We start from the raw sequence: 26,774 nt of genomic DNA, 5'->3' as shown, positions 1-26,774 counted from the left end.
CATGGACACTACCCTTCTGGGGAAGGGAAGCAGAAGCCCAAAAGTTTGGTTTCTCACAACCTTGTAGGAGTACTTTGAATACCAGCATGGCAGTTTTTGTTTCATTTGTTAGGTCTTGTTACTTTATAAGAAAGAGGTGTATGACTACAAGATAGCACACAGCAACCCATTTCATTAAGTCAGTCACATCATATTTTTGGCAATCTGATATTTCTGTAATTCTACCTTTTAATCATCTAGTAAGTCAGTTTGAGGCAAATATCCAAAAAAAGTGTCAATTCTTATTTTTGAATTGTCTTCCTTTGAAAAATATGTTGGATTGATCTAGTTTTTCATTATAATGGGAAACAAAACCAAAAAACAGTAAATAATTACCCTAAAGCCTCTTTGGAGTAGTACTCCATTAGAGTAATAAGACTCTGCAGATTCTTTTCAAGACTGAAGACATGACCAACAGCTGCTCTTCCCACAGGGTTAAAAGTAATCTGGTAAAGATTATGAAGGGTTCCCAAGAGATCTGAATGGTCAGTTTCCTCATTGTTTGTGCAACGCTGAAAATGACAAAACAGTTCTATAATAAACTGCAAAGTCTGGGTTGAATACTGTAGCCACAAGGCAAATGTATCATCAATAACACTGTCAGTCTGGAGACCATCTTCTTCTTCTTGATCAAGAAGGTGACAAAGAGCTCTAATCAGCAAGTTGGTTGCTTCATGTTCCGAGAGGAAAAAAAGAAGACCCTTCTGTGACTGTGTGAGAAACTTCAAAACATCTCTCATAGCCTGCAACACTGCAGGGTGAGCACTTATTGCTGGAATTGACAGCAGCAAGGTGACCAATTCTAGGAAGTGGTGGCTATGGAGGTATCTGTAAGGAAGATAAAATGTACATAAGTCACCAATTGCTGTCTACATTCCTGCCTTCTCACCTCTACCTCTTAGAATCTCTAGTGTTGGGGCAGCTAGGTAGCACAGTGAATAGAGCAACGGCCCTGGAGTCAGGAGGACCTGAGTTCAAATTCAGCCTCAGAAATTTAACACAAAAACTAACGATGTGACCTTGGGCAAGTCACTTCACCCCAATTGCCCTCCAAAAAAAAATCTCTAGTGTCCTTTAAAAATTCATTCAGTGCAAACCCTATCTCTTACATAAAGTCTTTCCCAACTCCCCACCCACCACTGCCCTCCACATTACCTTACATTTAGCTTTCATGTAAAGGCATACATACTGTTTCCCCCAATAGAATATAAGCTCCCTGAGAGCAGGTATTGTTTCATTCTTGTCTGTACCCCAACACCAAGCACTGGGCCTCACAGAGGAGATACCTAATAAATGGCTACCCACTAAACAATTCCCATGAATTGTTTACAGAAAGTGTAATATAAGCATTATTTTCCTAAACTATGTCATAAACAATAGTACAGTTATAACATTTAATTCCTTTCAACAAATAACATTTCAAAAATATTCCTCCCCTTCCCCAAAGATCTAAATATTTATTGTAATGTAAACATATTATTCCTACATTGATACTTTCTAAGGACTGAAACTGCATAGTAACCCTTTTAACACTTCTGGAATAAAGAAAAATATCTCCATGAGAATATACTCCAGTACTCAAAACGGGTAATCAAATACTTACTGATTTAACATCCATGAAATTTTTTTGAGGATACTTCATTTTGCTAAATGTATAAACATTAGTATCACCACTTTATAGATAAAGAAACTGAGGCTCTGAAAGACTGAAAAATTTCACTCCTGATTCCACCAGTCCCAGTAAGCGTATTAATTAGAATTCGAACCCAGGTTGTTTAAAAAAATATAGAAGACAGGATTAGTAGCACAGACCTGAAATCCCTCCTTAGTACAGGAGGCTGAGGTTAGTAGGTCACTTGCATTTGGGTGTTCTGAGCTGCCAAAGCACTAAAGTAAATCAAAAGTTGGCCCCCATATGGCGAGCCCTTGAAAGCAGGGGCCAACAGGCTGCTAAAGAGGGGCAAACTGGCCCACGTCAGGAAAAACAGCAAATTAAAGCTTCTGATACTAAACAGCATCGTCTCAGCCCCATAAGAAGCTCCTACACTCCCAACACAAGTGAGAGAAGGAAACCCAATCTCAAAAAACAATAACAACAACAAAAACCCAACCAAAAATAAAACAAAAACAAAAACAAATTAGAGTAGAAATTCAGAAGGTAACACAGACAAGTAGGGTATTGTGGATGCTACTATGTTGAATTAAACATATACTTTAAAGAAAACTTTACATAACAGATTAGCAGTTTCATATATGATCCCCTTTTCTTCCTTGTATACTGGAAACTTTCATGTTTGCTAGCTCATAATAAAAATAAAAGTTAAACAAATAAAATGTGTTGTAGTTATATGTATACCCGTATAGATTATAATTTCCAAGGGAGCAATGGAAATCTTATCTAAGATTTTATCTCCCCAGCACCTAGCACAATGCTCTGAACAAGGGCTGCCAAACAAACCTAATGTTTCAGAAGAAAAATCCATGAAAACCTAAAAAAAAAGTTTCTTTTAGATCATTACATTTAAATTGAAGAAATTTCCCCACACAAGCCCCTACCTTCTCTTTAATATACTAAGTCTCCCATTAACTGCCATACAAGCAACTACACGTCAGGCAAATACAACCTAAAAGAAGTAAAGCATAAAATTATCATTAATTGCTTATATGTGGATTTTCTGCTGTCATTTCAAACTGGAATTCATTTCTTTCTCCCTAAAAAATAAAAATCATCTCTTTGCACTGGTTTTCTTATTTCTGCAAATGAAGCTCCATTCTCCTGGGAAGCTAAGCCAGAAATCTAGAAAACCATGTTTACATATGGGAGTATAAAGAAGAGGGGAAAATTGATTACCAAATCCTACCAATTTCCCTTCAAAATGAATGGCAGTATAAAAAAAAGATGACCTGGAAACAAAAGAGCTGGGTTTAAGTCTTGGTCCTGCACTTAAGCTGTTGTTGCTGTTGTTCAATCATTTCAATTGTATCTGAATCTTCATGACTCCATTTAGGGTTTGTCTAAAAAATTCTGAAGTAGTTTGCCATTTCCATCTCCAGTGGATCCATTTTGTCAATCAGAGGTTGTCTGACTTGCCCAGGGTCACACAGAAGGAAGGGTCAGAGGCTGGATTTGAACTCAGGTCTTCCTGACTCCAGGCCCTGTGTTCTATCCACTGGTTGTTGTTGTTTGTCCTTTGTTTTCAAAGAGAACATCAGAGAGGTGATGCCATGACCTGCAAGTGAACTGGATTGAAGTGAGGGAGGGAGGGCGGGCTGTGCAAGGCCACCAGCCTCACTCTCTCCTCCAGAGCCATCTGGGTCCAGAGGCCAGAAACACATCAGGATAACCAGAGACGGCCCCAAATGCAGTAGAAGACCTTGACTTTTTAAAGCTAAGGTCTTTCACTGAGACACTAGCTGCCACCTACTTAGCTTTCTGACACTTCAATTCTCCCAGCCTTTGTTTCCTTATCTATAAAAAATGATATACTTAAAACACGATCATCTCTCAGCTATGACAAATTACTTACACTGATCCTATATCCCATTAAAACTCTTAAGTATTTTTCTCATTAACTGCAATTAAGCCATATGGTGCATGTATTAGTCTTTTGAATTAAAGAATAGGACATGACTCACATTCATCTTTATTAAATTTCTTCTTGTTTAAGCAAAGATATGAACAGAGTTTTCTAAAGAACTGGAAATTATCAATAATCATAGGAAAGCAAGTTCTAAATCACAAATAATAAGAGAAATGAATATCAAAACTAAAGTTCTACTTCCCATCTAGCAAAATGACAAAGATGACGAAAGATGAGAACAGTCAATTTTGATGGAGTTGTGGAAAGTTAGACACTCTAATGCACTATTGGTGGAGCTGTAAATTAATACAATTATCTTGGAAAGCAATTCAGAATTATGTGAACAGGGGTAGCTAGATGGCGCAGTGAATAGAGAACTGGCCCTGAAGTCAGGTGGACCTGAGTTCAAATCTGGCCTCAGACACTTAACAAAAAGTTGCCTCCAAAAAGCAAAATAACAATAATAATAATTATTATTATTTGAATAAAATGGCTAAAATATGCATTCTTGACCCGGAAATTCCAATGTTAAGCATATACCCCAAAATTGTCACTGAAAAGAAAAGTCCCATATGCAACAAAATATTTTTAACAACACTTTTTATAGTAACAAAGACTGGAAATAAAGTAGATGTCCATTAACTAGGCAATGGCTGAATAAATTATATATAAATGTAATGGAATATTACTGTGCTACTGTAAAAAAATAATGAAATTAGAGAAGCATGGAAAAATGTATCTGAACTGATGCAAAGAGAAGTAAGCTGGGCCAAGAAATCAATATATACTACAATGACTGCAACAATATAAATGGAAACAACAGAAGCCACAAATGATAAAAAATTAATTAGGCCTCAAAGAAGCGATAAGAGATAACAATTCCCTTAACTGTTCTACAAAGATTAGGTGGCAGGAAGAAGGATCGGGAAGTACAGACATTTCATATGTTTTCAGATTATTTTCAAACTACTGACTGTAATGCTGATTTTTTTCTCCTTTTTAAAAAAATTCTTTGATATATTAGCTGGCTCTTGGGCAGGAGACAAGAGATGGATACAGGATAAAGTTTATATACAGGGGTGGCTAGGTGGCACAGTGAACAGAGCACTGGCCCTGAAGTCAGGAGGACCTGAGTTCAAATCCGATCTCAGACACTTAACACTTACTAGCCGTGTGAGCTTGGGCAAATCACTTAACTCCAACTTCCCTGCATTCCCCTTCCAAAAAGAAAAAAAAGTTTAATTTATATAAAAATAAAAGATATCAACAAAAATTTATTTTAGAAAAATTTTAACACACAAAAATAATTCTTCTGTCAATCTGTCCATCTATTTTGGATCCTGATTATGTCATCAGTTTCATTAGCTAACCATTCCAACTTTGAACCAAACCCAAATTTGATAAATATCTCACCTACATCTTCATCCAAAGACGTCACTGATAAAAATGTTAGTAAGACAGATGGCTGCAGATGCCATCAGAGACTGTTATCCAGGGTAACAATGAATGACCCATTAATTAAGTCTTTTTGGATAGACTCATTCAGCCAACTATAATAAATCTACCTACCACACTATTAGTCAAAACACATCCCATTCCTGACTCAAGTATACTCAACATTTTTTAGACTTGTCTTGATAACTTCGTAACGCTGCAGACGTTAGTTATTATAGTACAGTATAGCATAGCATGGCATAGATAATGCCATTTATGCACCAACTTGTGCCCGTCTCACTTGTTCTCGCTCTTAATGGGATATGACAGAAGAGTAAGGCACCACATTTCGAGGACGCTGCGGGTGAAATCCCCCTTGGCAGCGTTTTCCTGCAGTGACCCCAGTTCAAATGGACCTAACAGTTGCCTTTATTAAATAGGCTGAAAACTGAAACATCCCACAGTATCTCTGTAAATGCAGCCCTTGGGAAACATAGTGCTAAGGTATTTTAAGAGAATGTACTCCAAAGTCTACAATTTTTTCGTAATCATATGATACTTTCCCCAAAAAGGCAATTATTTTCTTTAAGCCTTAACAGCAGACTTTTATTTTGAAAAAGAAAAAAATCTAGCTACCTGTAACAGTGGGATGAAAGACCTAAGTTTAATTGTTTGCATTTATATTTAATGCTATTTCTAACAAAATATTTAATAAAAAAAAATAAAAATAAAGGAATCTTACCTGAATAGGACAGGATATGGATCATCTCTCTCTGGAGGCCCAGTAATCCTCGCTATTGTCGGAAATGACTTCACGGGAGGCTGGACCATCGTGTGAGGTGCAGTCTCCATTAAGTGGAAGATTTCATCTAAGAGATTAATAAGCTTCTCTATCTCCCCTTCGGTTATAAGAGAGGATTCCAAAAGATGAACTATATCCAAAGAAGCTTCCATTTCATTTTCATACTCAGGATTTGTTCTCTCAAGTCCAGGGTCTGTGTCCTGCTCAGACTCACTGTGGTTAGGAATAGAAGATCTCTCTGCCAATTGATCGCCAAGTCTTTTAATTTCAGATAGAATCTCATAGAAGTGACATTTCTGGAGAACAGCAGAACCAGCAGTGACTACTCTCACGGTCTGATCCAAAAGTATGAGCTCCAAAAGTTTCTGATAACCACTTTTTTCATGTAAGTCCTGCCTACCTCTTAAAAAATCCTCCATACCTTCAGTCATACTAATAATACTGTCCAAGGCTTTAAAAGCATTTAGTTTAAGAGAAGATGATACATGATCAGCAAAAAGCAATTCAAATAATCCATTGATAACTCCTGCTTGTAAAAGTCCCATCACTCCTTGAGGCCCACATTCTGCTAGTGAGGATACTAATTTAGTCCCAGCTTTGAGCTGCCGGACATTTAAGGCGATGGGCTGACGGAGAGCTACTTGTAAATTCAAGGCCTGCATGGTCCAATCTATAAGCTGGCCAATATAATCTTGTTGTGTGTTTTTGAACTGCAAATAACTTAATCCTTTTACTATTAAACTTGGAACTTCTTCCAAAGCTGTGACCCATTTTGCACCTCTATCTTCCTGATATAGTTCTAAGAGTTCTATTAACTTTATTGAAGCTTCTACTGCCCCTGAATTTTCTTTATCAGGACCTTGGTCTTTCATCCTGCTGACTTCAATTTCAAAAGTTGTCTTGTATGGACAGCTAAAGTATGCAAGTGGTACAAGTTCTCTGTCATATGGATCATATGTCATTGGAGGCACTGAAGCTAAATCCTCAGCAGTATATTCCACATCAAAGTTCGGATATTTAAATGTCTCACGTTCTAAATCAGCAATTCCATCTTCATCACTAGAAATCTGCTCATAGCCATCATCTCCTGAAAGTAAGTTAAAATACTATGTAAGCAAGACAAAATTCCTCCACAAAATAATAATCCCTCAATATTTCTCTCACAATAACATGGAACTTTTTGAAGGCTGCTCTCAAGAACAGCATATGCTCTGGCAGAGTCTACCAAGCTGAAAACACTGAATAATATATGAACTCCCAAATGACATTTATACCTGTCATCTAAAGTATGGCTTAGCTAGGTCTGAACTTGCTCATCACAAGAAAGGTGAACACCATGTAATGAATTTTTGGAGGCACTGAAATTCATGAAGAACAGAAGATTTGCAAGATGTGTCCATGCAACTAAGTACCCAAATCAATGAAATAAAATCCCAAAGTTTCTGCTTAAAGTCTAGATCTGTTTTAGTTCATTGAATAGTAAAAACCATCACTTTTAATTTTACCATTTGGAAAGAAAATACCAAAAATATTCTCTTTCCCTGACTTCTTGTAACTGATAAAAAAGTTATCATTTTAGGGTAGAGAGACAGATAAGGAAACACAACAACAGTGACAAGAGCAAAAAGAATTTTTAGACTATTCAGCTCCAAGAATAGTACCCTAAATGTATAAATACTAAAACCAATGAATTTTGTAGAAAAAATATTAGTTCAGGCTTCACTTTACCAAAAAGTCTCCTAAATCCGGGAATTAAAGTCTTAATATAAATCTCAAGGACTTAAAAATTAATACATTTATAATTTGTAGAAAATTAAGTCTCTATCAAAATTGAACATTTTTCTTTATCTTTAAACTGTGACCACCAATACTCAGTTTTACAAAGAGCAGAACAAAGTAAGCTGTATTTCCTTCTAACCTCAAATCCTATGATACAGTAAGCTGTTTAAAGCTTCAAATTCACATATGAAAACTAAAGTAAATCTGTGAAAGAAAGACAACTACCTGAAGACTAAAATGACGAAATTAAGAAATAATAAAAGGATATCCATAGCAAAATTAGGACCAGTTTTTTTATTAAGAAATATTTTCTCTTCTTTTCAGCCTTAATAGGAAGCTTCTTTGGAGTTTCTACCTTCTAATAAAGCAAGTTTAGGGTTAAAATGAACTAAACTAATTTCACATAATCTCCTTGTATTTCAGGAAAAACAAGACATTAATAAAGTAATGTTTTCTTTTTCAAGCTTATTTTTGTTTCAAAACAAAATGAATTTGCTATGTCTACTATAAATAAATCCCTTGTTTTTGCAAGTTATATTCATTCAACTTATAAGGGAAAAATGACAAGTTAAAAAATTTTAATGGAAAAATTATCTAATTTTCAGCAAGATTAAGAGGTGGCTCAAACTTTTAACCAATAAATAATAACACTCCTTATAATATATCTGAAGAACCCAAAACTTAATTAAACACTGTAAGGAATACCATGTCACCTTTATATTTAATTAATATTAGTTTAGATCTGATGAAAACTAATTTTTCCTTAACAAAATTTGAGATTCACATTTTCTGGCTCACCGGTAACTACTAACACCCAACACTCCATCACCAACTCTAAGCATTGTCACTGGGTGTCCTCCAAACCTGGAACTTTCTTCTTCTTTATCTCCCCTAAATTTTCAGCTAAATTCCCACTTTCTTCCAGAGGATTTCCCTAGTCCTTTCTTAGTGCCTTCCCTCTGAGACTACCCCAAATTTACCAGTATATATCTTGTTTGTATAGTTGTTTGCAAATTGTCTCCCTCTTTAGACTGTGAGCTCTTTGAGAGCAGGAATTATTTTTTTTTGTCTTTGTATCTCCAACACTTAGCACAGATCCTGGCACATAGCAGGCACTTAATAAATGCTAGCTGATGGACTGACTGAATATAAACATAATCATACATAGTCATCTTATAAACTGATGAACAAAACTTTTTAGTTGGAAAAACATGATGTTGACCTACAACTTTGAAAATTAATAAGAAAATGTCAAGTATTCAAAATTAATCATGAACTCTTTTTAAAGAGGTAAATATTTTTTAAAAGATCTTATAAGATTTAATCAACCCCTGTTCTATGTAGTTTGGAAGTCTCTTCCTTTTCTTCGAGCTCCATGCCCCACATGGGTTTTTCTATAGCAACTTTTAATGCTTTTTGACCTTTGCCAATTGGCTTCGGCTTAAACACTGACCTCTATGGCTTTCACTAACTCTCTAATGCTATTTTTACACACTGCATTAAATGTCTATAGGTGTGATGGGCTGCTATTTTTAAAACTCAGGGGATTTTGAAGGGCTGATTTTTAGTTATTTCACTCACACAGCTTTAGCATTTTCTAAGGCTCAAAACTGTTTGGCCAGGCCAGGAGTTAGCAAGGCTGACATGATATTTCTACTTAGTAAGAGACTGGCTGGCCAGCTGTCCTACCATAAGAATCAAATCAACCAGTTTTTCCTTTCTTTTTACATAAAAAGTTTCTGATTGTGTTTGTCATCCTAACAATCTCAATGTTACCTGTTACAATGAAGAACAGATAAGAAGCCTTGGAGATGAGAAGCAACATAGTACACTAGACAAGGAGCCTGCCTCAAAGCTAGAAACACCTGGGTTCAAGTCCCCCCTCAGATAATATACTAGCTGTGTAACTCTGAGCAAGTCACCTGACTTCTTAGTGCCGCAGCAGCTCTCTAAGACTATAAACTGAAGAGAAGGCCCCAATATGCCCTGGTAGAGAACCAAAATTCTCTATGTCAATGAAATCAAAGGTCCAGTACCTATCCCTAATGGAAAATAAGCAAAAGTTAAGTAAAGCACTTAAATTCAAAACTTTTGATCTTTCTGTTCATAGATAGCAGAGCAGAGCAGATACAAGGTTAGCATTGGTGATTAAGATTTGGGTTAAAGTCCTGACACTGACACGCACTAGCTATGTAAGCACTGGTAAATAACTTTACCTCTAAGGGCCTCAGGGAACTGATTTGGACTAGAAGATGCAAAGAGTTGGAGGTTCACAATGTAAAAATACTTTATAAAAGATCCCTACACAAATAAATGAGACCCTAGGGAGAGAGAGAGGAGAGAGAGGAGAGAGAGAGAGAGAGAGAGAGAGAGAGAGAGAGAGAGAGAGAGAGAGAGAGAGAATGTATATATCCACATGTATATAAGTATGTACATACATACACATATATAGATAGGCATGTGCCTGTCTCACACACACGAATTTGAAAGCAAAATGAACAATCAATCCAAAAACTAAAACCAAAGGCTAAGATTCCTGAATACCCTGAAATTTCCTTTAACCATGAAAATAAGTGTATCAAACTTAAATAGCTAGTAAATTCTTGCTATCAAAAGATACTGAATCATGGCTGCCTCTAGGCCAAATTCCAGGCAGACTTTAATGATTGACCACCACAATAAGCATCCTGTTCCTTCACCCTCTACCCCATCAAACACACATTTCTTTTCCAGTTCAGGAACCATAATCATAACAACTCCAACACTGCTCCTGGTAAGGGTACATCAATCAACTTCATTATGGCTCTAACTCAACATCCCTATAACATTCCAAACCAAACATCCCTCCCTAGCCACTATTCTTGTGAATGTTAGCTTCCTTTACTAGAATGAAAGCTCCTTAAAGGCAGGGACTGCCTTCACTTTTGTATTTGTATCCCCACCATCTGGCACAGCTTACAGCAAAGAGAAAGTGCTTAATCCTTTTTTATTCTTTCATTCAAAATGTAAGCTCATCAAACACTGTAAAAAAACTATGTCACACTTGATCATTAAACTAAAAACTGACTATTTTTATTCCTGAATTTCTAAACATGTAAATTGGGATTCTTACTTTTTCCTTAGAAGTCTTATTATTTTGCTAAAGTACCTACCTTCACCTTCTTCTTCTTCTTCTTCTTCTCCTTCACCTTCTTCTTCTTCTTCTTCCTCCTCTCCTTCTTCTCCTTCTTCCTCCTCTTCTTCTTCATCTTCTTCTTCCTCTGGGATACTCTCTACTGTATGACCATCTTCCTCATCTTCATCCTCCTCTTCTTCAACATCTACATCTTCTTCATCTTCACCTTCTTCATGCTGATCCTCTTCTACTTCTCCTTCATCTGAATACTGCCCTTCCTGATGAACAGAAGTCCGGTCAGGAGAAATGGGCTCAAAGTAATCTTCTCGTTGAGGAACGTCATCTTCTTTTTCACCAACCACTGAGAATTAGATTTTTTCAAGATAGCAATTTTAATGCTTTAAATAGAAATGAAAAAAAAATTATCTCTAGCAAATATTTCTTAATATTTAATTCTCGCTAATACCTATGTAGAAGACAGGCAGTGATTATAATAGATTGTTAAAAATGTATCTCACCCAGTAAGTATAACCAAATTATACTATACTATAAGATACTGCAAATAATATATTTATTATGCTCTAAGAACACCTTAGTGTCTTTTTTTTTTACTAAAATATTTCTACCTTCAAATACTAAGCAATACTGAAGTTTTTTTTTTCCCATTTACAATGTATGCTTGTTGGATCCTAATCAGAAAACTGAAAAATGAAGTAACCCTGATTTTACTTGTACCTGGTACTGGCAGAGGCTCATCATCATCATCATCATCTGGTGGAGGAGGTCCTGGAGGAGTCCTTGGTCCTCGGGGCTGTGGTCTTGGAGGACTTCCATTAAATTGCTCTTCTTTCTCACCATCAGCTATATTTTTATTAGAAAAAAGATGCTCTCACGTAAAGTATAAAATGATAATAACAAATGCATACAGCATTTTGAGGGTTGCCAAGCACTTCAAATACATTATCTCATTTGAATGTAATACATGGCAAAGAAAAAGAAGTCTCAGTATTTGAACTTGTGATTCACTAAATTGATCAAGATGATAAAATTTTCCTTCATGGCTCTCAATATTTTACTAATGAACTTACATTTCCAGAAATCAGATTTCAGAAAGGCACATATGGACACTAATAAAAAAACATAATGCTAATCTATTTCTCTAAGGCATTAAGTGACCCTCAAGTACATATACATAAACTCCAACATCACACAAGGATCAAAACAAAGATACACAGTGACTTATAAAAACATTGTTCCTAAAAAATTTACTGTAAAGCAAAGTTTGGTGAAGTAAATCATAAAGTAAATTCACATAACTTTGTTATGTGCCTTTAAATATCCTATTGTACAAACCTTATACTAACAACAGTACCAAGTGAAAAAGAGAAATAAAGTTCTCTTTAATCTCCACAATCTATAAATCTATATAAGCTCCATAATTTATAAAAGGTAAGAAGCTAACAATCAGAAGTTCCCAATTTCCTGGCCTTACACTTAATGACAATATTAGACCGAGAGTTAAAAGTGGTTCCATCAACAGGATGTTTCAACAATATTTAAACTGTTTAAATTAGATTTTGCGTATTATTTTGAAAAATTCAATTAAATTTGGCCTTCCAAAAATTCATACTAAACACATTCCCTATTCTTCTATATCTTTATACAACCAATTCCATTTTATAATAGACTCTAGTTTTACAGTGTATTCTACTTTCATAAAATTTCTTTTTTAAAATCAGATCTAGAAGATTTTCTTTAAAGTATGATCTTTTGAAAAATATTGGGGAATATAAAAATGATCATATCTAACAACATGGCTACACAGAAAAGAAAGCTGAACTGAGACTAATATATAGCTGTAATCTGATGCCAAGTGCAAATGCAGAAAAACTTTTCTAATTTTCACTGGAAAAAAATAAAACTTCATGCAGATTTCACTGTTTCCAGGCAATTCTGAAATGCTTACCGTGTTTTGGAGTTCTTTTTACACTTGGCTGCTGCTGGGGAGGAGGTGGAGGTGGAGGTGGTGGTGGAGGGGAGTCTCTATCATGACTTATCACTCTATCAACTGATCCATATATTGCTAGTGTCAGACAGTTGTACCAACCTCTTAGGACCAAGCCATCAGTATTTACCTGATTTTTTTAAAAGGAGCAAAGGGTTAAAGGTTGAACTAAAATTTCAATATAACTGGAGCTAAGTTGAGATAACAAATATTATTCCTAGGTTCTAACTAAAATTATCATTCAAAATATACTGAAAATTCAGGGATCAAAATTAAATAAAATTGGAATGGTAAAGACTCAGTATTTCTCCAGATAGTAAATTTCACAACTATGGGCCCCTGCAGTACCGAAATATTCAATATCATTAAGTCCTCCAGAATTTTACACACTATTTCATGTGTACTCTGTAAAGAATTCATCTTCCCAGACCCCAAGGTGACTCCAGAGAATGGATGTGAGAAGTGTGGAAATCATAAAAACCTACAGGACCATAACAAGTACAGATTACAATGAGATTCATAAAAGCATAAACTGTCTTCCTTTCCTTACAGAATTTATTACAAAGGTGAAAAGTGCAAATCAGACTTTATTCATGACTATGCAGAAAGAATGGGCAAATGAAAAACTGATTAAAAAAAATACATATTTCCCTATCCTCAAAATGTACCCCAAAATATAATAAGCTATTTGCCTAAATTACCTCAATATTAAAAAAATTCATTGTTGTCATTATGGCACCTCTCTCCACTAAAAAATGTGTCTCCTTTATTCTTGTTTGGTTTTTTGCTTTTTTGGAGGGGGAGAAACAGGACAATTGGGGTTAAGTGACTTGCTCAATGTCACACAGTAAGTGTTAAGCGTCTGAGGCCTAATTTGAATTCAGGTCCTCCTGACTCCAGGGCTGGTGTTCCACTCACTGCAACACCTAGCCACCCCCATCTCCTTTATTCTTAAGCAGAAAAATCTTCAACAGGTGCTATGGCTAGAAAAAAAAAAAACTCACCCAGCAGCCAATCTTCTAATAACAAGCTATGGTGACTGATCCTTAAGTCTTATAAGAAATTTAAATGGAAACTTCCATTTCAATAGACCAACACCTTCATGTAATTCTATTACTCATTCTTTGAGAATTAACCATACTTTGCACTTATAAGACATTTTATACAAAGCACTTTTAGACTTGTCATTTGATCCTCACAACAATCACCTAAGGCAGACAAGGCAAATATTATCTCCATTTCAAAAACAGAATCTATAAGGTTGACTTTCCCAATATCCCATTAAGGGTAAGTAGAAAAACAAGATCCAGATCATGACTAAGTTCAATACTTTCTGCATTCATTCTACTATGCTACCTTAAGTGACAATAGGGACAAAGTTCCTAATGAATTTCCTCAAGGGATATAATAAGATTATCATATCCACTACTAGACAACAAATATCAAGACCACAGCAGTTTTGAAGGGTATGGAATACCAGATGAAGAACCCAAGGCCTCTTCTAAGGAAGTACTTAACAACAGTGCTTCTAATATTAACCCTCTGAGTGGAAGATCAAAGAAGAGGGGGGGAAACCAATATCTTAAGACCAAAAATGTGCAAAAGATTAAGTATTATGCGTGAAAGCATTCTAAAAGATCCTTACAACATTATAGAGATCTTCTACTGCTTCTCCTCCTACCCTATAAGGGTTCAGAATACTGATCATACTAAAGACTTCTTTCAATTTCCTTTTCATTAAATAATATTTGGGGATGAGACACTTCCAGGAACTACTTTCCATTTTTAAAAAACAGGAATATAAACTCATTCTGATATGGTGGAAGAATATATCAAAATTTTTACTTTTCACAAAATAACAACCTTAAATCAACACAAAAGTATAATGTAGAACTATGTGTCTCACAGCGACTTACTTGCCTGCACTCTTCTATATTCCACCTAAATGGAAACAGGGAAAGGAAGAGATGTTGGCCACCTGTTGGCCCTGTTGGGCCACTAGTGAAACAATAGGCAGGGTAGGGAAAGAACTATGTTATAATGTTTCTACTCTGCTTACAAATAACTTCTGGTTCCAAGAGTAGACAAGGTATGAAGTCCTTTGCTGAGCAACACCTGATCTAGTCAAACAGGTATTCTATAATCACTGGTTTATACAAATTCAATTTTTGAATTTAAGAGGAAGAGTTGGAACTCATGAAAAGTTCAAATGGTAGGTGGAATTTAAAAATGAAAAGAGGGCTTTCACTTTACCTTTGCATTAGGTCTAAAGATGATAGAGGTGTTTTCATCATAGTCCAGGCTATGAAAAGAATAAGAATAAAAACAAGTTCATATGCAACACAGTTCATAGAATATTCAAGTCACTGCCATAATAATTTAGTAATGACAGTAATTAATACTATACTATATAGTACATAATTAGTACATTAGAAGTTTTTTACTTTTTACCAAAAACTTCAAGATGCTAAGTACTAAATGTAAAATTTACAATTTATATTTTTCAACAACAATAAGGATTTTAGAACATACAAATCAGTCACCTTTATCCTACATGAACTAATGTTCTTCTAAACGTCTTCTTAGAGTTCAATAAAATATTTTAAACTCTTCAAACACTTCAAATTCATTTTTGCTAGTCCTAAGACTAGCAGAATGTGATAGGACAACAAAGATAAGCCAAAGGAAAAAATGCATGAATGTAGCAAGATATTTTATTTCAGTATACCTGACTGGTAAATTCTCATGTTGAAGAAATTTTTGTATGCACGTTAACATTATTTTCTCTCATTCTAACAGTTCCTTTTTTTAAAAATGCAAAGTCCTCTATAGCTGGAGTCTGTAATCTTTTTTGTGTCATGGAATCCGCCCCCACCCCTCCCTTTTGGGAATCTAGTGAAGCGTAAAGATCTATACAGAGGAAGACTGTGATCAATGGATCATATTCAATCATTAATCACAATGGGGTCTAAGAACTACAGTCGTTTCAAAGTAGTAATGAGCATAAATGATATTGGAAACTTTCTGGCAAAACTGTACCATAATATGACAATATCTCTAATTTCCATTGCTAACAAAATCAAGGGTCAGACTGCTCTTACAACCGTGGTTTGTTGTCCACTTTTATAATTGAAATAAATAACACATTTCAATTCGAGGTTAAGGGAAATAAATGTGTAATTTTTTTTCCTATCCAAGTTCACAGACAACACACACCACTGACACCACTGTGTAATGATAATTTCATCTTGCCCACCTGGCACAGGATACTGCTTTAAAGTTATATTTCAGAAGGTTCAGGTAAAGTTATTGGGTCCATTTTTATTTATCCCACTAAAATTGTACTAATTCCCATCATGCTTATTGCAAATTGGTATATCCCCTTAGGTAAATTTAAAGTCATACATCTCAATATATGTATTCCAATGATGTATTCAGGAATTGGTACAATTACCACGGTATATTCTTTCTTAGGTAACTGTCCAATTTTCATCATTAATTTGACTTGTCTGGCTGATTATTTCATCCCCTCCCAGTCCTGTGATGGTAATAAGTAGTTTCATGTTTGAATTTGTCAGAGTTTCCATATAAAAGGAAGGCCTCCATCCCACTATCTATTAATGCCCTAATGACAGTATTTGATTTGTTTTTCCAATATATGGTCAAATTGATATGGGGTCTGTAATCCTGTCTGTGTATTTTTTTTAATCTGAGCTGGGGTTTGGTCAATTTCCTATTCTCCATGAAGATGTGACGAACTTAGATACCAGGATTCAGGAGGATCTGTAGGGGCAGTTCTCACTTCTCTATTCCATCTAATATTAATCCCCTTATCTTGGTATATTTCCTATAGTCATTAATTGGAATACCACCTATTCTTCCAAAATCTACCCCTGCTCTCAATCGAGCAGTAAACAATTCTTTTCTTGTCAGTCTATTCTGACTTTGAATCCACTGGCTATGTTCTCTCTCAAAGAAATTTATCTTTTCCCCATTCCCCTAAGTCACCTAACTGTGAAATCTTATCCAGTACCTCCAAAAGAGGGTGCCCTAGAGTTCCCCAATTAGCAGAGTGAAAATTAGGAGCTCATAAGCAGGAGGAGCTGTCTTCACTATGATATTTCTATGAGAAACTGCTAAGAGGGTATCATGATACACATTTGTGTCTCCCTTCATAACTACAGTCTTCATTACCTCTTCCTTTATCTTTCTCATACACTCTCTAAGTGAGTACCAGGGTCCATCTCCACTAGGCCACATAGAGTCAGCAGGATACTGTCTGCTGCATCCTTCTACAACTAAAGCTAACAGATTAGCTGCACTGTTACCTCCTTTCATATAGTGATCCCTAAAAGCTTCCTGTACAAAAGGATTCTGACTAATAACCTCTAAATTTCAAGCAAACTAAATTATCTATTGATACTCCTCCAGCTCCTTCATCACTGACTCTCACCATCCAAGATACTAAGGATTCTCCCATCCTTTGGGTGAATCTGCTTAATGTATCAGTGATTTCCTGGTGAGTAAAATCCTCAATTACTTCCCTAAACACCATGTGGCCTCCCTGGTTCTCCTGCTTTCTTCTTAGAATGGGGCAATCATCTGTACTCCTAAAAGCCTCCCCATCTAACTTTGTCTTATTTTCCTCCCACACATCCTCCTCCCAGGTGTCTGGGCCCCAATCAGGCCCAGTCTATGCAAGGGTTGCATGCACCTTCCTCTTGTTAATTTTCTTCTTTTTCTGAGCCAAACCGACAGCCCTCTCTTCTGCTATCTGACTAGCTTGCTCTTTTAAAGGAAAGCCTGAATGCTATGGCACAGAAAGATTCCCATACATACCAGTCAACTCCCTTTTCATCTGGGCTTTCTCTTCCAACAACTTGGTTCTGCTTTCACACATAAGGAGATAACTTGTTAGCAAGGCCCAGCCTCTCCTACACACCCCTGCCAGTTCTTTCCCGGGTTCTATTGGTATTCCTTTAAAATATCTTTCTAAATCTTTGGGTTCTCCATTCTGTAGCCTCAGTTCCCAGTTTTCACAGAGCCCTATGCTTTTAGCCTATTTTTTTGCTAGGGAGGAATTAGGTAAATACTCCCATCCTGGGACATCCATTACTCTTTCTAAAGCCCTTCTGCCTCTAAATACAAGTCCAATATTTTGCAATCCCATCCTCACCACCAAATGTAGAACCAATGCAATATTCACAGTGCCTATGGCAGCTATGAATGTCAGTGTAATTATGAATTGCAAAATGGAAGACAGAACCAAAACATTTATTCAAACACCAGAAAGCCAAATCCATCACAGCAACAAAGAAATCTATACACAATAACAATGCAGAGGGCACTGCCATCCCCAAGCCTTCCCCCTGCTAGGGCCTTCCCACAAATAAACACAGCTTGCTGCCTCCTTCCTCAATATCTCCCTCAGTTTTAACTACTCTTACCAACCTTCTCTGGACTCTGTTCTACCTCTTCAGCAAGCTCCTCCCATCACAGACTTCATGTGACTCAAAATCATATGTCTTAGGCTTCCATGTGACTTAAGCGGGTCACATAGGCCTACTAATGGATGGAAAAGATCTTCCCTTTAAGCAAAAATATATTATTGTAATTACATTACAAAAAATACACACTGACACGACTACCACTGCCACCACCACCACAGCCCACCTTTACTTCCCCTCTGAAAACTACCTATGGATATCTTCAGAGAGTCCATGAAATCCAAAATAAGAAACTTTGTTTCATTGCAAAAAATCATGATTATTTAAAAATACTTTCTTCCAACTGATTAACTCAATTAGGTTATTTTTATTACCCATTTTACTCTCTACTATCAGAATGTCTGCGCAGTTTGGAGAATCCAAATTTTTTTTAAATCTAGCATATACAAAACTGTTTAAAAAGACAACTAAAACAATTCTCATAAAAGTCTACATAAAAGGGAAGAGAGAAGACAGAGAGCTTACTAGTTTGATATCAAAGAACTAAAAATTCTGACAGATTTTTAGTTACTACCGTATCATAAAATATTTATATGATCATCTGAAAATTATCTTCCAGATAAAAAACATCACTCACCGTCATATTACAACTGATATTACAAATAACATTCCACACAAGAACACAAAATGTAACAAATTTTTCATATAGATTTTGAAACTGTACTTTAAAAAACTGGTCTAAGAAAACTAAACTCAATATCTCCTTTTGGAGACTAAAATTTCTTCAAAGTTACAAACAATTAATGTCACAAATAATTTATATCAAAGAAACACACTTTCACGTTGTTCCTTTAATCAATGCAAATGGACCGATAGTGCTGCACTAGACACTACTAATCTCTAATGATATAACCTGACAAATACATACCTTCCCAACCTATCAAAAACGGGAGCACTTGGTTTGCTTACATTGTTGAAGAAAAAGTCTAGTTGAAATGTATGTGGAGATGTTTCCCTGGGAACAAAACAGAGATGAGATTAAAACAAAGATGAAAGTTAAAAGAACAAAAGAAATCAACTTGTACTTAGTAGCATGCCATCTTTTTTTAAAAAACATCAATTTGAAAGAACAGGATAATGGCAACCTGGTGTAGTAGAAGAGCACTGAACTTGGTTGAAATCCCTTCTGGAACACAATTGTTGTGAACTTCATATATATCACAACATCTCTGATATAAAATGAGGAAAAAAATCCATACTCCCTATGTAAGGACTTTGAAAATCTGAGAACATGAGACAAAGGTAAGTTACTGGTATTAAAGTTATGTAATGAGAAATATTTCTTCCAAAGATTTAAAGAAAAAACACTCAACTATTGTTGTATGAGTATTTTAATACATAATTACCTTCAATTATCTGCCCACTTTAATAATTATCCAAATAATTTTTAATTACAAATTATGTGATAGGATATGTAGACACTTCTGGAATTTCCAATTCAGTTGTAAATAACAGACTGATAAAAAGATATAGAAAGAGAAACTAGATGAAAGTAAAAATCATATATCAAAGAATGTTCCAAACCAAAAATAGTAAGAGAAATGCCAATCAAAACAATCTCAATTTCACCTCACAACCTGCAAATTGACAAAGATAACAAAAGATGAGAATAGTCAAAGTCAGAGGGGTTGTGGGAAAATACACACACCAGTACATTGCTAGAAGAGCTGTGAACCAGTACCACCATTTTGGAAAGCAATTTGGAATTCTGTGACTAAAATGTCCACACGATATCTCACTACTAAGCTTATCAGGAGATCACTGAAATTAAAATATCCATATTCACCAAAATATTTATAGCAATACATTTTTGTAATAAACAAAGTAGATCCCCAAAGAAAGGAAAATAGCAAATAAATTGTGATATGTGAACATAATAGGTTACTACTGTGTTGTTGTGACAAATGTGATGAAAAGAAAAAAATGCAAAGATCTACATAAGCTGATGAGAGTGAAGCAGGGTCAAAAAGTTATGTAGACTACAGCAATGTAAATGCAAAGAACCACAAAAATAAAACTCAAAAGTGAATGCTGCAAAAATATACGTGTAAAACAAGTATGGCTCCAAATAAGAAATATGGGAAAACACTATTGCCTCACCCCTTTACAGAGGCAGGCAATACAAAAGTGTTCTAGGGTACATATATTTTCATACTCCTTTCAACATATTAGTTGGTTAATACTGATTTTTTTTTTAGACAATGATTTTTTGTGTGTGTGAGATGGCTCTCTGGTAGACAGAAAAAAAATCATAAAATGGTCTATAGGCAAATAAAAAATAAATCTGGGTTACTCAATGCTTTCAATTACTCAAGCTATTGTCTATTCTAGTAACCTAAATTAAAAGTTAACTGGACTGCAGGTTTTATACTGAAATTATCATTTAATCTGAACTTTTCCAACAACTCACAGAAAACGACTATTTAGTAATCTCAGTATCTGGATCCTAAATTCTCGACAGAACCCTAAGCTGAAATTTTGTCAGGATTAATTCCCAAGTCCTATAAATCTTCTTTGCAAGAATTGGAAATCAAGGGAATGCCCATCAATTGGGGAATGGCTAAACAAGTTGCAGTATATCAAAGTAATGGAATACCATTGTGCGCTATAAGAAATGAGGAGCAGACAGACTTCATAATAACCAGTAGAGACTTATATAAAATGATGCTGAGTAAGAGGAGCAGAACCAGGAGAATATTATACACGATTACAGACATAATGTATCTGTGATGACTAACTTGGGTAGACTGGGCTCATCTCAGCAATGCAAGGTTATGAGACAATTCCAAAGGACTCAGGATGGAAAAAGCTATGCACATCCAGAGAAAGATTTACAGAATCTGAATGCAGATTGAAGCAAACTACTTACTCTCTCTCTTTTTGGTTTTGTTTTGTTCCTTCTTTCTTGTTGTTCATTTCATTGGTTATAATCCTTCTTTATAACTTGATTAATGTTTAATGTGAAGGTATTTGTCATGTGAAGGCATTTGTAGAATCTGTATCAGATTGCATGCCACCATAGTGGGGGAAGGGAGGAGAAAATCTGGAACTCAGAAAGTTGTGGAACTGAATGTTGTAAACTAAAAGTAAATTAATTAATTAAATTAGAAACAAAATCTTCTTTGTAGATAAGTGTAGTTAAGATTAAAAATCTGAATTAGGAATTAACCATCAACACTGTGCTCTACATCCTTAAATAAACTTACTTGGCAAGCCTAAATAAAATCTAATTAAAGGTTTATTTATATGAACAAAGGCACAGTGAGTTAAAAAGCCATCCTCAGAGACCAAAAGATCTGCTCTGTTTTTCAGGATGCCAAGAGAAAAATGGCAGTGAAACATATGCCCCAGCCTTTCATGTGGGAAGATGGCAACAGCCTTAGGAAATCAGACTCCTATGCTGCACCTCACACCTCTATCTACAGTGACCAAGACAAGTGATAGGAGAGGTGAGATGTCACTGAAGAGCAGGACACGTCTTTTTCTGATCATAAATCATTCTTTAATATTATATTTTACAAAACTTCTTATGCAGAAGCTGTCATGGCAATTGGCTATAACCTACCTACGCCCACCATAAACCTTCCCACTGACTTTTGATTCACCTGCAATTCAGATTCTTTAAAAATCATGATGTCCTATAATTTACAGCTATCCAGTATCACTGAATGAATCCGGGAGCTTAAAAAATTGCATTTGTGTGTCAGGGACTATAGCATGAGATCATTGAAAACATTATATTACTCAAATGCAAGCCAGTATGGCCAGAGAATCAAAGAACCTAAGAAGTCATAGTCATTCTCTGCAATCTATTCAGTCAGGACGTCAGTTATTGTCTACAGAAACTAAGATATATGTACCTATATACCATTAAGCTGTATGTCACAGTCTGAGCAGTCATTCTTCACTTTCTTTCACGTGTGGCCCATTATAGCAATCTCTTTGTGAAGCCATGGACCTCATTATGGAGGTCCTATAATATTCTGGGTCTTAATGCAATCAAAATAAGGTGATCTGCAAATAGGAGACTCTGCAGAACCTTATTATTTATACAGCACACCTCTGATTTGGACTCCTTTACAACAGTAGCTAACACTTTTGGGAAGCACACATGCCACCATTCAGTACTTCACTTAATACTGATAAGATTACTAATGAATAAAAAAATCTATGGTTGCAACTTGGAAAAAAGAGATCTAGCTTCATATCCCAACTCTCTGGGTGACCCTGGTCAAATTATTTAACCTCCCAATGTCCCCAGGTAATTCTGAAAGACTGTAAGTTGCAGATCAGGGGATCAGTATTGGTTGAGAGGATTATCTTGCATCAATGAAATGTCCCTTTCCTAATTTCCAAATTTATGTCATTAAAATTTACCTATATAAATGTTTTCATTTGAAAGCTAACCTTGCATTTGTATGGTCCTTTATATCCTTTAAAACCCTTTCATTATATTGTTATATGCGACTATGGTAAAATGACATCTAAAACTCTTTATGAAAATCTCTTTATATATTTTTTTTTATTTTCACTTAAATTTTAAAAATAAATACAACTGATCGCTAACTCCAATGAATTTTCACTTCTCACATCTTAAACTAAAGAAAACAATTTCCATATTTAACTGTGACAAATCACAAAGTTCAGGGCAAGGATATAATAAAATACCACCTGTCCCCTTCTCAGAACAATCCACTCAGAAAGAGTTGAGAAACACGGACAAGAAGGGCTGAGGTTCAACAACTACAGTAGTTCTGTTTGCTTGAGTAAGTGCAGAAACAGTGATATAAAGGTTTTCTGATAGGATATTAGAAGATACTTAGCACCAGACAGTACTATCATTTATATAATTTTCCCTGATATTTTTTACTCTAAAAAGCTGTCACATTTCAAATCGAAGTGAGAATAAGTCATGGTATATATGAAAAGGGGAAATGTATCTCATCCTATTGATCCATTTCAAAAGTCTTATAAATTCTGCTGTCCTAGTTTGTTGGATTCTTTGATATGTCACAGATTTATGACTCCATCTGTGCTTAAGAGACGGCACTACTGCTATTATGAAAATAATTAACCATCAGCAGCCAACTTTCTAATACTGAGCCTCTCCAAACTAAGCTAAGTTGGTCTTCCAGTCTCAAAGACCTTTCACTTCATTAAAGCCTGGCAGTGTTTGCACTCAGTGATACAGAGAACCCAGAACTATCTTTTGTGCCATGACAAAACATCAAAGCACTGTAGTAAAGTCTTACCAGATTAAAAACTTAAATTACTTTTTCTAGTCTCAACAAAATTATAAGTTTCATGAGGACAATAACTCGATCACATTTCCTTTGAGTTTTCCACAGTGTCCAGGTGACCCAGTCCACACTTTGAGAACTGCTGCTTCAGGATAATGATGGTCTTGTGTGTTGAAGAATTCATTTTTAAAAGCCAGACATTGCCAGACATCACCTCCAGAGAGAGAACTGATGAACTCTGAGAATACTGAAGTATACTTTTTTCTTTATTTTTTTTTGCTTTTTGCATGTTTTCTTTTGCAACATGGCTAGAATGGAAATGTCGTATATATGACTTCACATGTATAACTGATAGCATGTTGCTTTGCCTTCTCAATAGGTAGGTATGGGGAGGAAGTGAGATAATTTAGAACTCAGTATTTTTAAGAAATGAATGTTTAAAACTTTTTACATGTAATTAGGAAATATTTAACAAAACAAATAAAAATGTATTTCAAAAGAAAAAAGCCAGATATTCCTTTTGCTATTCTGTCATGAGGGAAATTTATCATTTATTTTATGTTAGCAAAGGTCTCTATAACTGTGTACTTAAATTGAATATTTTTAAATCCATTTCTGTAGTCTGAATTAGTGAATGAATAAAATTATGAAATCAAATATTTTAGTTTGTGAATTCATCAAAGGTAGTCTTAATTTTTAAGTCTATGCACAGAAAGGTCCCAATTATTTTAAAAATAGAAAAATGTATCTAGGATTATTTGAATTAACATGTCATTGTTGAATTTTTAAGTATTTTTTCAATTTAAAAAATCCGTAGACTTTTAACATGAGTTCTGTCTGGAACTAAATAGAAATTATAATTAAGTTATAATTGAGAAGTTTTATATAATATAAATAATACAATAAGTTTTAAAAAGAAAATTTTTGGTTGGTGTGTTTCTGTCTTACTGTTTATCTACCTCGTCTGGTTAATTTGGGGGGTTTTTTGTTGTTATTTTTAACTTAACCTGAACAAGGTAACCTTATGCATCGATAAGTACTTGGATGCAGTAGGCCTTTGGCCTGTTGTAGTACAAACAATTCTGTGCCTGCCTGCAGCTTTGGAAGATCCACTGAATCTTTCCATATAGATTTAATATACAAGCTATTCTCTGTAATAGCTAGCATTTTTATATTAAAAAAAAGAGAAAGGAACATCTCTCAAATTAAAAAAAAAACTTTACACATAGTCTATTACCTAGGTCAAGTACGACTATCTTAAAATTTTTTAAGTTAACTTAATATATTGCACTTATTTTAGGAAATGGTTAATTTACAGACATATGCATGCCTTGAAGCAAGAAATATGGGTTACATTACAGTGCTAAAAAACAATAATTTGATATTCCTTGAATTGTATTTCTATTTGAAGACAGATCAATAACCTTAAGTTGTTTATTTAGGAAAATATATTCAGTATTGCATGTATAGAAACAGCCTTCTTTCTACCAAATTAATATTCCTAAAGCTCAGATCTGACTGTGTCACTCTCATGCTCAGGAAGTTCCAATAATCCCCTATTGCCTCTGGGTTAAAATGGAAATTCCTCTCTTTGGCACTTAATGCTCTTCACAATCTGGCCATGGCCTACCTTTCCAGTCTTACAGCACATGATTCTCCTTTACCTACTTTACAATCCAGCCAACCTGGCCTACTTTCTATTTTTCGTATAGGACATTCCACACTTTGTCACAGTGTTTTTGTACATGCCTTCCCCTATTCCTTGAAAGCATTCACTGCCTGACTTCCTTCAAGGTTGAACTCAAATCTCACCTCCAAAAATAAGCTTAAATGATCCCCAGAACTTGCTTGTGCCCCTCCTCCCTCCCCTACCCTCCCAAAAGAGTTACTCTCTTCATATTTTGTATTTATGTCTGTGTGTTGAAGTTGTGTCCCATCTATAGAATGTAAGGTGTTTGGGGGCAAGGACTCTTTTATTTGTACCTTTGTGTCACTAGTGCCTGGCACACAGTAGATGTCGAATAACTGTTAAATGAATAGATAAATGCATACTCTTAAGACATATCAATCCTTCAAATAGGGCAAATTTTTCATCTGTAAAGCTGACTTACCCATATGCTCTATTATCAGGCAGACTACTATGTGCTCTTACTCCTGGTGGAATGACACGGACTTCATTGATATAAACCACACATGGAAAACGAACCACATCTATATGGGAACTCTGCTAAAAAATAAAAACAAAACAAGTTCAAGTTTTTTTTTTTAAAACACCTGAGTTTTTACCATCACAATAAAGCATTTTAAAAGTTCTTTTTCACACAGAATTTTATAAGTAATGTTAAAATATATTTCATTGCAATAAAAAATATATACATTTCCTTATGCTTTTACTGTAATGCTGTATGTATAATTCAAAACCTAAACTAAAAGTATTATGTCACTAAGGTACTAGAAAAACTTATTTCTTTATTTCCCACTATTAATCTGAATAATCTAGAGCTGACTGCATATAGCTTTTTTCTAATATGTTTATCTTCATGATATTTTGCTTGAACTAAAAGTAAACTTAATTTCATTCCCTAAGCATACACACCAACTGATGGCAAATAAGCAAAAGAAAAGAGGGTACTAAAAAGCAAAGAGAAACTAATCTGGGATTAAAAACTGGTCAAAAATAATATGCCAAACGGATAATCAGAGTTTCATAGATTTAGAGCTAGGAAGGACCCCCTCAAGGCCAACCAGGAGTTTCATGCTTTACAATCAACAGAAAACAAACTACGTAGTTCCTTTTTTCTTTAAAAAATAATTTTAGATTTGCATCATTTCCCTGTCACAAGAAAGAGCTCTTTTCTTTAATATCTGATTTTCCAGAAGAGCATCAATGGAAGGAAGGGGAAATAGGGGAGAAATTTTTCATATTTCCCATTAAAACTTTTATATCATGAATCTTTCCAATGGACAAATTCACATGGAAAGAGGCAGACTGGTGGAATAGTGGGTAAGAGCACTACTACTGGAGTCATGAAGACCTGAATTCAAATTCTGCCTCAGACAATTATTAGCTGTGTAACCTAGGGCAAATCATTTAATATCTCTCAGACTCAGTTTCCTCAGTGAAATGTGGTAAAGGTACCCCATCTTACAGGATTGTTGAGGGGATTCCGTGAGATAATCTATAATGAGCTTTGAAAATATTAAAGTATCATATAAATACTAGCTAGCTATTATTATAGCTTGCATGTTACATGCACCTAGAAATATTAAAT

At 35.1% G+C, this 26,774-nt stretch overlaps 1 protein-coding gene across 4 annotated transcripts in view; it reads right to left on the bottom strand.

Annotated features, from left to right (window-relative positions):
* VIRMA (vir like m6A methyltransferase associated) overlaps positions 1–26,774 on the bottom strand; it is a 91,376-nt gene that overhangs the window by 30,923 nt on the left and 33,679 nt on the right. For 3 of the 4 annotated variants that reach the window (XM_069086623.1, XM_069086625.1, XM_069086626.1), the window contains exons 2-9: positions 25,614–25,729; positions 19,131–19,217; positions 15,009–15,057; positions 12,717–12,885; positions 11,486–11,611; positions 10,788–11,111; positions 5,797–6,943; positions 376–867 (exon numbers count right to left, since the gene is read on the bottom strand). In XM_069086623.1, the coding sequence (XP_068942724.1) occupies positions 376–867; positions 5,797–6,943; positions 10,788–11,111; positions 11,486–11,611; positions 12,717–12,885; positions 15,009–15,057; positions 19,131–19,217; positions 25,614–25,729 (2,510 nt within the window). The remainder of the gene's footprint in view (positions 1–375; positions 868–5,796; positions 6,944–10,787; positions 11,112–11,485; positions 11,612–12,716; positions 12,886–15,008; positions 15,058–19,130; positions 19,218–25,613; positions 25,730–26,774) is intronic. The other variant, XM_069086624.1, reaches the window with a different exon arrangement.

The sequence above is a fragment of the Petaurus breviceps genome, unplaced genomic scaffold (genome assembly GCF_028583685.1).
Source record: "Petaurus breviceps papuanus isolate PSGF00001 unplaced genomic scaffold, PetGlider_PUasm1.0 179, whole genome shotgun sequence".
Lineage (NCBI taxonomy): Eukaryota > Metazoa > Chordata > Mammalia > Diprotodontia > Petauridae > Petaurus > Petaurus breviceps.
Note: the sequence above shows the minus strand (reverse complement) of the source record. Positions and strands in the feature narration are given on the sequence as shown.